The sequence below is a fragment of the Chaetodon auriga genome, chromosome 22 (assembly GCF_051107435.1).
Source record: "Chaetodon auriga isolate fChaAug3 chromosome 22, fChaAug3.hap1, whole genome shotgun sequence".
NCBI classification, from domain to species: Eukaryota; Metazoa; Chordata; class Actinopteri; order Chaetodontiformes; family Chaetodontidae; genus Chaetodon; species Chaetodon auriga.
In genome coordinates, this window is record NC_135095.1 from 3,308,687 (window position 1) to 3,321,286 (window position 12,600).

Below are 12,600 nucleotides of genomic sequence, written 5' to 3' on the forward strand. Positions count from 1 at the left end.
GAAAATCGTGGTGTTTTATTAGATTCTGCTGCACCAGCCACACCAAGGCTTGTGTTTATCATATCAAACAAATAACAAGTATTAGAGGTCTAATGTCCAGTCTGTAATTCTGATAAATACTATCGAAATATCAGTTTATAAAGACAGATTCAAGATAAAGATCAGGGTTCTTTTTCTGTGCACTATTTTTCTATATAGTAGTCTTTGATCATTGTTTCCATTTTGCATAATTTATGTGTTTGTATTGCATTTTACTGAATCTTTGATGTAGTTGTATTAGATTTAATATGTTCTTGTTCTTCTTTCTATCTTTCCCTATTCCATAGAAGCACTTTTTGATCACTGTACTGGAGTGTCGAACAGTGTTATCTGCTCATCGAGTAGGAGAGTGGATCAGATCACAAAGTGATTAATGTGTGTGTGTGTGTCTTCATACAGTTACTGTATATTACTGGTACTGCCTGAGAGCTATCAGTGTGCAGTTTTTTTCATCTTTCGTCTTTTGATTCTGCACCTGTAGAAGTTTTCTGGATGGGCACTCTGTGTTCTCTACGTGTGAGGGGGTGTAGAACAGCTGAATGCGTTGCTTCACACCTGAAGCCCAGATTCTCTTTCCATCAGACTCAGGAAGGCAAAAACGCCCATGTGCCACCTGACAAATGACTCATTTTCTATTTCTGCTCCCCGATCTCTCACTGCTCTTTCCTTCTGCCTTCTGTTTCTTTTTCTGTCTGTGAGCCTCTGCCGATATGTGAGTGTGTGTATGTGGGTGTGCTTGTGTGTATGTGATAATTTGTGGTTAGAGGGCTTTGCAAAGTGTGGAAAAGGGAATTGAATTTATGGCCCAGACCCATCAGATGACGGCAGGTGGAGAACATTTTGCTGCATGCTAAACGGCCTGTCAGCACCACCTTGGAGGACTGCCTTATCTGTGTTTGTGTGTGTATGTGTGTGAGCTTAAGACAACCTCTGCAAGTCCTCTGCAAGTCTTTGTATGCCTATTGACCTGGGCCTGTGTTTATTTCAGACTTTGTCTCCTGTGCCTCTCTCTAGCCGTCAATCTCTTTAATAGCCAATCTGAGCACAAGTCAGGGGAACAAAGGGAGACAGCAGAGGGATCGGGAAGAGGAAGGAGCACTGCTAGCTCCTTTTCATTTTCCTGACATGTTTTCATTGTCATGTTCAGAGGGGATTCAGCCGGTGTCCCCTCCTCCCGGCCTGTCAGCAGATGGCTTCACAGCCACGTTGAGCTTGTGACTCTTCAGTTAGATCATTCTGGTGGAAATCAATACCTAACCTGTGGCTGGTCTTCACAGCCTGACTATTCAGAATTCAGACCAGCACAGCCTCCGTGAGAATCGATGAGGACTTTAGCTCGGTGTCTTTTGTGTTGTAACCTCGTTTTGCCAGAGTCACAGGCAAGAATTAACTTAGAGTGGAATTCAGATTTGAATGAATCAGTTGTGGGAAAGGATGACTCTGGCTTATTAAAACAAGATGGCCATGTCTGTCTGATATCAGAACACATTCTATATGGCCAAAGGTACATGAACAACAGTGACAACCCTAGCTGGATAGTTTCTATACTTTTGGTATGGAAATCATGGTTACTTCATTGAAGGGATGTCTTAACGCTACAGCATATGATGCTATTTAATAAAATAATGCACTTTAAACTTTGTAGGACCAGTTTGTGGATGTCTCTTTCCTGATGTAAAGTATGACAATACCCCTTTGCACGAAGTCAAGTCCATAAGGAAATGCTTTTCCCCATTTAATGTTGAAGAAATTGGCTGGTCTGGACAGAGCCCTGCCTTCAACCCCATCCCCCTTTGGGATGGTGATGCCAACTGTGAGCCAGGCCTTATCACCACCATCAGAGTTGGACCTCATGATGGTCTTGTGGCTGAAAGGCAGCAAATGCCTCCAGTCATCTGGCAGAAAACCCAAAACCAGAGGAGTGGAGGCTGTTATAGCATGTGGTTTTCATATGGTCTTTGTTTTTCTGGTATTCACAGACTTTGAGGTCAGCCTCATTGACCAGGAGTCAATGGCTGGCCAGAACAAAGATTAAGGTGTCATTCACTTCGGACACCAAAAACCATCTTTAAACCCAGACAAGCTGTCATCTATCTTCAGAAAAGCATACATTTTGTAAGACCTGCTGGCTGTATAGGGACATTCAGGCTACTTTACCTGGAATACTTCTTTTTTGTGTGTGGTGCTTTCACTGTGTGCCATTGATGTCAACTGATGCAAGTAAGATGAGACGAGCATCATGACACCACTAATGTGTGTTGCACTTAAACATTTCTCAAGGATAAAATGAGTCAAAAGATGAAATCTCAGACAAATGGACAGAGGACAGTGTACAATGCAGGATGGACTAAGTACTTAATTTACAGAGACCCTAGCAATGTTCCCCTGGTTTTAGAGGCGGTCACAGCCTTGTGTTCGTGTGGTAAGAGAGGCATAACTTAACAGCAGAAGGCTCTAGTGTACAGTAAAAGACATTTCTCCTGCAGTACATTGCCTTCAATCCACAATCCATTCCTCTTCACCAGTCTGGGCTGTAATGACACGTCCCTCAGCCACTGAGCTGTCTGACTCGATCTTAATGAGTGTGTTTATTCTTGTACTGCAGTTCTTGCGAAAACCAATTATAGGTACAGGACGTGTCCACATTACTGTGGGTGAATTTGAAAACGCTGTTTATGTGTCAAAATTTTTTTCCGCCCACAACTGCGAAAACAATGTAAATCTCTTGCTTCCTCCAGAGGTCAGCAAACAACTGAATGGTGCATTACCACCGTAATTGGTGTATTACCACCATATTCTTTGTGGCAAGAGGAAGTATGTTGAACATTATCTAGACACTGATTATGTTTTTACATTCAATGAATTGCTACATTTATGAACTGCACTGGGGTGAATGGGATGGACAGGAGCACTTCAACACTGATGTCCAGGGTTCATATCCTGACCCAGGCCTGTGGTTAAGGTTAGGGAAGGATCGTGGTTTTAGTTCGATTTGACTAAACTTGCTGTGTCTCTGTTCACTGTGGACTTTTCCTGAATTAAACCAGGTCATGATCTTTCCTTGACCTTAACCGAGATCTGTGCGCGCCAAATATAACCATAAAAAAGTTTAATAATGCTGTAGTCACTATTAGTGGATATTGTATTGTAGGCTATATGGGCAAAAAACTATGCTAAAGTCCTTTCCTTTAGCATTTAATCTGTATTATGTTCTCTTCTAAAAGTATTTGCTGTTGGTAATTAATTGTATATAATATGTATATATATGTCCTTTCTGGGACATTTCATGAGCTTTTAAGGAGTCTTGCTCTCTTGGTGGCTGTAATTTCTTCATTCGGTTTGAAAATAGGTCTGTAAATTGGTGTTAAAATGTTTCTGTCTTTCAGATTAGCAAAACAATTTTGACTTCCTCCATTTTCACACAAAAGTCAAATTTCACACTGAGCTGACAAACAAAAGTGGGACCAGGAACTGATCCACTTTAAAATACAAGAGTGTGACAGTATGACAGTATGCCATGGTGACTGTAATTATGACGACGGTGGGGGTGAAAAATTTGATGCAATTAAAATCACAGATGTTGGAGAACTAAATGGAGTCTGAAATGAACTATAGGTTCAGTCAACCCCTCAGTTAACTTTCTTTTTGGTTCAGTTAGGATGAGGCTTAGTTTTTAGTAGTCTGTGCTTCCTCAAGGCGTTACTGTCATGTCTCTTAGGGGCTAGCATTAATGTGATCAGTGGAAGATCACATTTTTTGAGTGTGTTTTTGTGTTGGGCATGCTGAAAAACCGCACATTGGCCATGTTCTATCTCTTTCTGCTCTGTATTCATTCGTTCTTCTTTGGCTTCTCTTGTCCTGTTTGCTGGACCAGACCAAGTGCCTCTCTGTCTGACCCTGCCCTTGCTCTTTGAACTGAAGCAGAGAGCTGCCATGCTGTGGACAGATCAATACTCTAGACAGCCACGCAGGTCTCGAATCCACTGAGAGAAACGTATAGAAGGGGGGAGGAAAGACAAGGAAACAAAGCAAAAGCAAAAGCAGTGCAAAAGCCTGAGCACGACTCAGGCGTTTAGCGCTTAGCACACTCTGGGACTTGGCATAGACTTATTTGATTGGGCTCTAAATGTCAGGTTAGGAAATTACTCCCAATCAATATTAAACCTTGTTCATTTATCCTCCAGTAAACTGACAAACACTTTAGTGTTTAGAGAAACAGGGTGATTCTAAAGATTGAAATTTTGATTTGGTTTGACAATTGATGATGTCACCATGTGGTTCACATTTTTCTTTCTCTTCTTTCTCTCCTCCTCTGTTCCATCTTTACCCGCCTTCCATCCACCTTTTTTCTTTCTCCACATCCTCCTCTCTCTGCCCCCCCAGGATTCTGACCTATTCTTACCTGCTGTCCTTCAATGCCTGGCTGCTGCTGGCCCCCATTGTGCTGTGCTATGACTGGCAGGTGGGCAGCATTCCCCTGGTGGAGTCGCCGGGCGACGTGCGGAATGTGGCCACTGTGCTGCTGGCCGTGGTGATGGTTGCTCTCTGCCTGCATTGCATCTTCTCACTGCAGGTAAGAGCAAGAAAGTGACAAGTAGATGAAAAGTGGCTGAGATGAATGCATGAACTCTGATACTTGTCTGTCCTCATTCACATCATGCATCTGCAGCATTTTATGAGTGGGAAGAGCTGGTAACAACCAAAGGTAGCAAGGTTCAAATGAAATGAAAAAACATCACCATCAATGATTCCAAACTCTCAAACCTTTTGTCTAGTTCCATCATAAGGCCCAAATTTCACCAGAACAAAGACTTTGGTCCATGATAACTCCTCCATGACCATATCCATGACCTCTCCTGTATCAACACCAACTGTTGTGCACTACCTAACTAACTGACTGTGAATATTCATGGTTCCCAGAGGATGGATTGTTGTTTCAGTGTCCTCTCCTCTAGCAACACCATTAAGCCAAAATGTCCACTTGTGCATAAGAATTATCAATAGCTGATCAGATAATAACCACTACCCAAAAGTCGATGACTCGAGTCATCAGGCCAGAAGACCCAGACTTGCATGTTGTCAGTTGAATCATTACACCTTCTTTTTATCTGTGTCATTGTACACAGAGCAACAGCACAGCAGGCTGTAAACTTTACGAACTCAGTCTCGTCTTGAAAGGACTTCACCATGAAAGTAACTGTGATAGAAACAGATTGGGCTAATGGAAACATATGGTAACAGAGAACCTCAACATGGAGCAGCCAGACAGAGATGATCTGTGAGCAGGTTGCAAACTTTTTATTCCTCTGACTGTGTGGAAATCACAGATGATGAACAAAGACATGAAGATGTGAGTCACATTTAAACTACTCATGAGCCCTTTTCTCATACAAACTCTGCACAATGTCAGGACCTGATGATTCTCTGGAGTCCCCCTTTCAGACATGTAGTACACAACACCAGATCTGTTTGAAACACCTTCTCACCTGCTGGAAATACTCTTTGGTTTAGAGCGTTCAGGAGGCAGGACAGAAAATGTATGCTGCGGAAATCACAGTTTTTTGTTTCCACCACATCAAAGATGGCTGATGAGGCATGATAGAATCATCAACACGCCCACTCACTGAGTGGACACCAGGCAGTGACCCCATCTGTTCACACATGGGATAAATTGGGTAAAATCTGTTTAATGTCAGGACATTTGCCTTCTCACATTCTCCATGCAGGTGCATTGACTCTGATTGGGCAGAGGAGTGAATGGTGTATTTCTATTATTTGCAGCTAAGGGGTATTTAAAAAAAGAAACACCAGTTATAATGTTGACTGTTTCTACAAATGAAAAATACCTATAAATGAAAAAAAGCATGAACCACAAGCAAATTAACAGTGGAAATCTGATTCAGGGACAGCCCTATTAGCTTTCTCCTTTTTGGAATCCCTCAAAGGTCAGCACTTTGCAGACAGTTGGTCAATGGTGCAAAATGTTGCTGTTAGACTCTGGAGTCTATATTCAACCTTGTTGTTTCACTGGAGCACATCAGTGCAGTCCCTTCAAGTTTTTTAATGTGCATGACACAGTTGACTTGTCAGTTCAAGTGCCTTTTGATAGTCGAATCCACAACGCCCAGAGATCATTTGTGACAGTTTTTCAGAGACAGTCTCTGAATCGATTGTCGAGTAATAACAGCTCGTCCTTTCCCTGTTCAGTCTTTTTGAGTGTTCCACTAAAGAGCACAGTGCGCATTTAAGGAGCTATTAATCAGTGCTTTTTCAGATCTCAATGGGACTCTTAATTAGTGCTTCATTAAAGGCAAGTGTGCTGAAAAGGTCAGCCTAATCAAGCCTCTCCATGTAAAAAATATAGAGAATGCACTGTGCTTCAACTACAGAACCACTGCCATTTCCAATAAAGATAAAAGGTTATGACATTTTTTACTTCTCATGGTGTATGTTAGGTTGTTTGCAATGAATTTACTGGTTACCGAGAAAGAAAATATTCCACTCAGCTGTGCACACACATAAAAACCCACACAAATCTTATCCAAGGTTGTGGGGCATGAGACACAAACAAGTGCAAACACACAGCTTTTATACACATTCTCCTCATTACTTTCAAGTCAGGCACATCTCATACACCTGTTACCGTGGACGCAGACCTTGCTCTGGTTTTTCATTTGGATATATTCAGTGAGTGTTTTCCAAAGGTGTGTTGTCTGTGGGGAAGAGGTGTTCACTGTCTCAATCAGTACCAGCTTTTTTGTAATTCCCCCTGTCCTCCCTTAACGCTTAACAGCCTTATTCCTTTTTCCCACGATGCTCCCCTGCTTACCTCAGTCTTGCATTTCAGATGGTTTTTGGTTCAAGGAGTCTTTATTGAACTCTGCATTTTTAGGGAGAAAAAAAATGTTTCTTGGCAAAATATCATTTTAATATCACACTAAATGCTGCCAGGTGCTGCTGCTGCTGCTTCCTTCTCAGCCTGTTCTGGAGATCTCTGAATGGAAAAGTCACAACTCTGTCATGCTTGTGAGCCTTGCACTCTGAGAGCTCAGAATATTCAAAATAATTTTCTTTTCATCCATCAGAGCTTCAGTGGAGCAGGGGAGAGTTCTGTGCTTCTCAAAGTAGAATTTTGCCCAGAGCGTTTTGTACTTGGAAATTGTTCTTGAATTTAACTGATCTTAGAAGCAGCAGGCTCCTTTCTGCACTGCCTGAAGACACACACACACAACATAATTTAAGGCCTAAACGTAGCCCTAACACATCCATGATGACTGAGGCATAAAGTACAACACAGCTCTTACCAAAATGAGGATAATTATGGAGGGAATGATTGGCCAGGAGTCAGCGTTGCCTGTGTTGTACTCTTCATCATGTCAAAGTAGTTGAGCATCATGCTGGACGAAGAGGATGAGAACCATGAGAAAGTGGAGGACAGAAAGGGTGAAGAGGATGCACCAAATGACGATCCTGAGACATGCTGGTGGACAATTCTTTCACATAGACCAGACTCATGAATACAAAATGACTTCTTACTGATAAAGGAGCATATTATGACTTGATTATTTCATTGCATTCAAGGGAAAAGATGAGGGTTAACAAAGCCGGCCTAAATACATCAAAATGGAGAACAAGCTAAATGAAGAAACAATAGATGTCGGCTTGTCTAAAAAAGCAATTATTGAAGCAGACCAAGGCAATTAAATTCACTAACCCAATCAGAAATAAATGTTTGTTCACTGTGCTTTCCTCATTCTTCAGCTAATGAGACTTATTAACCCTTATTTAAATTAAATATGTCTTTCAAATTCAAATTCAGATTTCTACTCTGGAAATTTCAAGTTCTGTTTTTCTTCTGCAGCAGTAGAACTTCTCTCTGCAGCTCAGCCAGATCAGCTGAAACAGGTACCAGTGCTCTTAGTGGGTGGTAGGCGGAGGTCATTCCTCGGGTCTCCTGTCTTCATGCTTTCTATCTTCCCTGTAAACGAGTCTTTACCAACATTACAGCAGTAGAATAAAAACACTTACCATCGACTACACAGTGCAATGTCATGAAAAACAGAGAAGGAATACTTTATAGACTACACTTTATAGGACTAATATTAGACTTTACATTGTCAGTGACTTAGGCCCTGGTAGTTCTTAACTGTAGCTTAACAATGGCAGCAGAAACACATGGCAGAGGGTGAGCAAAAGGAAAATGAAATGGAAACAAACCTTTAATTTTAAAATAAAATGTATGAATAAAAGTCACTGAATGTTCAGGTTTCACAAAATAACATAAGATGTTTTTGTCGTCCATTTTGGAGAAGCTCGCTAACACTGACAATAATGCTGTCAAGTAACGTCATAACATCCTAAAGTAAAGGATGATAATGTGAGTGAAGCCTACCCATGGTGACTGACTGCACATGTGCTCTTTGATGACAGTATCTACTGCAAAAGCCTTAAGTCTAAACAATTAGGCTTTTTTTCATTGCCCCTTCATGAACTCTGGAGTTTTTTTCATGAGAGACAAACTGAAGTTGAAACCTAAGGTAGCGTATGCAACCAGGCACTGACCTTTAATTGTGGTACCCACTTTAGGCATTTTACATCAGTTGTAAGGGAGAGCTGCACAGTTTCAAGTGTATCAGATTTTATTGCTAACCTAGGACCTATGTCAGGATCTGCTTAGATGTGACAGGCTGGTGTTTGGAGTTTCCTTCTCAGAACACTGTATGCTACTTACATAGCTTTTTAGGTGAGGTGTTTGCATCATGCAGGGCCTGTTGCTGAGAACAGCACCACCAACAGTCTCTGTGCAAAGATATTCTGTATTTTATGACTGTATGAGAGCTGTATGATGGGAGAAGAGTGTGTGACTGTTTGTGTTTAAGTCTTAATTATACTGTCAGCACTGGTGTGTGTGAAAGAGAGAGGGAGAGGAAGAAATGTGTGTGTATGGTGTGCATAGAGTTTTTAAAGTCACCACACTTCATCTTCTCTTTGTCGGTGATGTGTTTGATGAATTAAAAGTCAGTCTCACACACCTCCCTCAAATCGCATGCAGCTGCTAGTACATATTTGTTTTCTCGTCCATTCCAACCTTTGCTCCCTGCAGTCCAGTTCCATATAAAGTGCACGCTGCTGACCGCACTGCGGCCTCAGGAAGTAATTTGTGTTTAAGCGTGCCCATTCCTGCCCTCTCCCTTGACCCCATGATGTGATTGACGTGATGTTAATGACCTCTGGGTGAGTCCACAGCCTCAGTGGATTCCATCCTAACTTCCTTCCTGCCTTGACAGACGTTAAATCGAGCTCCATTTTGATCCACAACACTCAGTGGAAAACATACAGGATGTGCTCTGCAGAAAAGTCCTTGACCTGCTGCCTCTCAGGCACACACATACGTTCACACTCTCTCAGAATTATCGTTGGAAACTGGCAAGGGAGAAGTGTACTGGATGGATTTTGCATCTTATCTATGACTATTAATGTCTGCGTCCACTTCTGTGCATCCATTGCGCCATGTGTGAGCCTGTGTGTTGGTGTGTCAGTGCCAGCGGTCAGTTTTTGATAGTGATTCTGTGTGTGTGTTTGTGTGTGCGCGACGCCAGACCATCTGTTGTCCTGGCTAGCCTCTCTAGTGTGTGTGGCAGGTCTTCATTCAGTTTTTGTCTTCTTTCCCTGGATTGTCCAGCTGGGTCCCCTAGTAGAGGTCTGGAGATAACTCGGAGAAAATTAGAATGAGCTCTTTAGGAGTCCTCAGACAGCTTTTCTGTTGGCTGTGAGGTTGAAAACTCCCTTATGGAAATAAAGGAAATTGGATTTCTGTTTTTTGGGTGGAAAGAAATTGTCCCTGGAGCATTTTGAAATACAATAGCAGCCCACTGTGTCTCACCTCTAGCCAATATTTGGACTTTAAGGTTAATGTATGTAGAGTTTGGATGTGATTACAGTAGGATTAAGCAACATGACAATATGTACCACGAGACAATATGAATTTGTCAGCATTCAAAGTTTTTAAATACAATGGTATTTATTCTCTTGCAAGACCATTGGCAATATTGGATTTTTATGATTTATGCATTAAAGATTTATACAAACCAGACAGGAATGGATTATTGTCTTTGACAGTATCTTCACTTATATATAAATATAAGAAGGGCAAAGTAGATTTCTGTTGTGAATGATTGCTGCGATATTTGCTGCCTCGCAACACTTTTGACCGTATCAAGATAAGTCAACATCCTTTAAATGATTTGGCCTATGAAGATGTGGCCAATAGGTTGAAATAGTGGAGATCCTAGACTAACACTAAACAAATCCCTTAGATTTTGGCCTCAAAGGATACACCAGCTGTGTCCTCCTGAAATTTAGGCAAATAGTGTCATAGTTGGATGAGCCTTTTGGATGAAATAACAATGTTGACCTGTTGTGTGTAAAATGAGGACTTTGTAGACAGTAGCCCCTGAAATGAGACAAAACCCTCCTGGGACTGAAGCACAGCGTCCTCACCCTCTGAGCACTGCCCATTACCCTGGCTGCAGATCGCAGGTTTCTTATCCAATTTGGAATAAGCATTGCATCACTCACTTCAGGTGGGATTCCCTGATTCTGTGTAAACGCAAACACATTCAGACTGCAAGATTAACAGTGCGTCACACCTGATGGTAGTAACATTTTGCTGCAAGATGGAGTTATGCACCACCTTGACCTTTCTGTCTCTCATGCACTCACCTCTCCCTGCTGTTTTGTATTGGAAAACATTGAAGGCTGACACAGTTCTTAGCACATTTCAAGATGTGTTTTGTTCAATTCAGCTGTCAGGTGAATTCTAATTGTCTCTTGAAGGATTGTATTTCAGAATCACTAAAGTCCTCTCTTTTTCACCTCGTTGATTTGACTCGATTTGACTTGAAGTAACATGGTTGTTCAAATTTTATGCACTGTATGTTGGGGTGAACCCAATGAGGTACAACTATACAGCCACTGGATGACACATTGTACTGCACAGAGGAAAGCTGGGGTGATAAAAGAGAATAAAGAGAGAAAAATAAAGGAAATAAATCAAAGAGCAGCAGAGGATCCAAACATTAGAGAACATACCGAGGGAAGAGAAAGATTAAAGACATGAAGAGGAAGAAAACAGGGAGGGAGGTGAGAAAAGAGGGTAGTAGTCTGATGCCAGGCAATTTGGATGATAGCCAGCAATTAGATGTAACAGCTCTTCAACTCTGTTGGAAACTACAGTGATCATGTCTTTGTTTCGTGATTTCTATTGGAAATGATGAGTTAGCCACTAATTTGGCTCAGTAAAAGAGAGTGGATTGGCTTGTAACTAAGTAACCTGTTAACAGTCCTCTAAGTCTGAAGCCCAAGAACTCTACTGGAACATGATTTTGACCCTTGGGGAAGGGACTTATTTTCTGTCCCAAGTGAATGAGTAACCTTGGGGCTTTGCTCACGAGTCAGGGTAAGACGGAAGGCAGTGACAAATTGATTGGTGCTGAATCATTAGTAATGCAGACTCTGTGTCAGAAGTGCAGAACAGGGAAGAGGGAGCGGAACCTGACACTCTCAGTACCAGTCCATTTTCACCTCTGGTCATAAGATTTTGGTCGTGACCAAACAAAAACAAAGATGCATTGATGCAAGCGTCAAAGATTTTTTCCTTTGCAGGGTTCCCCACCTAGAGACAGAGCAAGGAGCTCAGGAATTAAAGTAGAAGAGCTGTTCCTTCTACAGCAACTCTTCTACTGCTGAAGGAGCCAGTGGTTCGAGCATCTGATAACGATATCTCTTTGATACCTCTCTGTGGAGGGATTCCTGGCATGTCCGACTGGGAGAACAGCCTGGGGCACACCCAGAACACTTGGGAGGGATTACATCTCCCATGTGGCCAAGGAGCACCTCAGGATCCTCTAGAAAGAGCTAGAGAATATGACGATGGAGGAGGATGGGCTACCTTGTTTTGCCTGCTGCCACCACTTCCCAAACCCTGAAAAGCAGTGGAAGACGGATGGATGAGGGACCAGTCCTGACAAAGTCTTCTGACATCATCAGGAATCTTCCTCACATGCTTCTAAAAAAAAGGACATAGTAAAGCAACGGTCTTCCCCTACGAACAATTAATGCTCCCTCTGCATCATTAAGCAACACACGTCACCTTACTTTGAAATGTAATTGTAGCTAGTAGTAGTGATAGTGATAGTGAAAGTGCTGAAATATACATGACATACATACATGCATAGTTGCCCCAGGTTCACCAAAGGCAACATACAGGACAAATGGATGAGCCAACAAACAAAATCATGAACAGGTGGAGAGGGGAAATAGAGGAAAAGATGTACAAATAGATGAAGTGGGACAGTAATAGATGTAGACAACCTTATTAAATAAACTAATAGATGCATGAGGATACCAGTCAGTGAAGTGTAAGTTGAAGGGAAGATTGTGTTGTAAAGGGCTTTGAGTGGCTGGTAAGAAAAGTACAAACACCAGCAAAGATCAGCTAGCATGCTGGAGAAGATATGAGCTGGAGGGTTTGGATTGATTCCTACCCCTCTCTAAATGTTG

At 41.9% G+C, this 12,600-nt stretch overlaps 1 protein-coding gene across 2 annotated transcripts in view; it reads left to right on the forward strand.

The window, feature by feature from the left end:
• tmtc1 (transmembrane O-mannosyltransferase targeting cadherins 1) overlaps positions 1–12,600 on the forward strand; it is a 132,904-nt gene that overhangs the window by 76,863 nt on the left and 43,441 nt on the right. For both annotated transcript variants that reach the window (XM_076722539.1, XM_076722540.1), the window contains exon 7: positions 4,423–4,612. In XM_076722539.1, the coding sequence (XP_076578654.1) occupies positions 4,423–4,612 (190 nt within the window). The remainder of the gene's footprint in view (positions 1–4,422; positions 4,613–12,600) is intronic.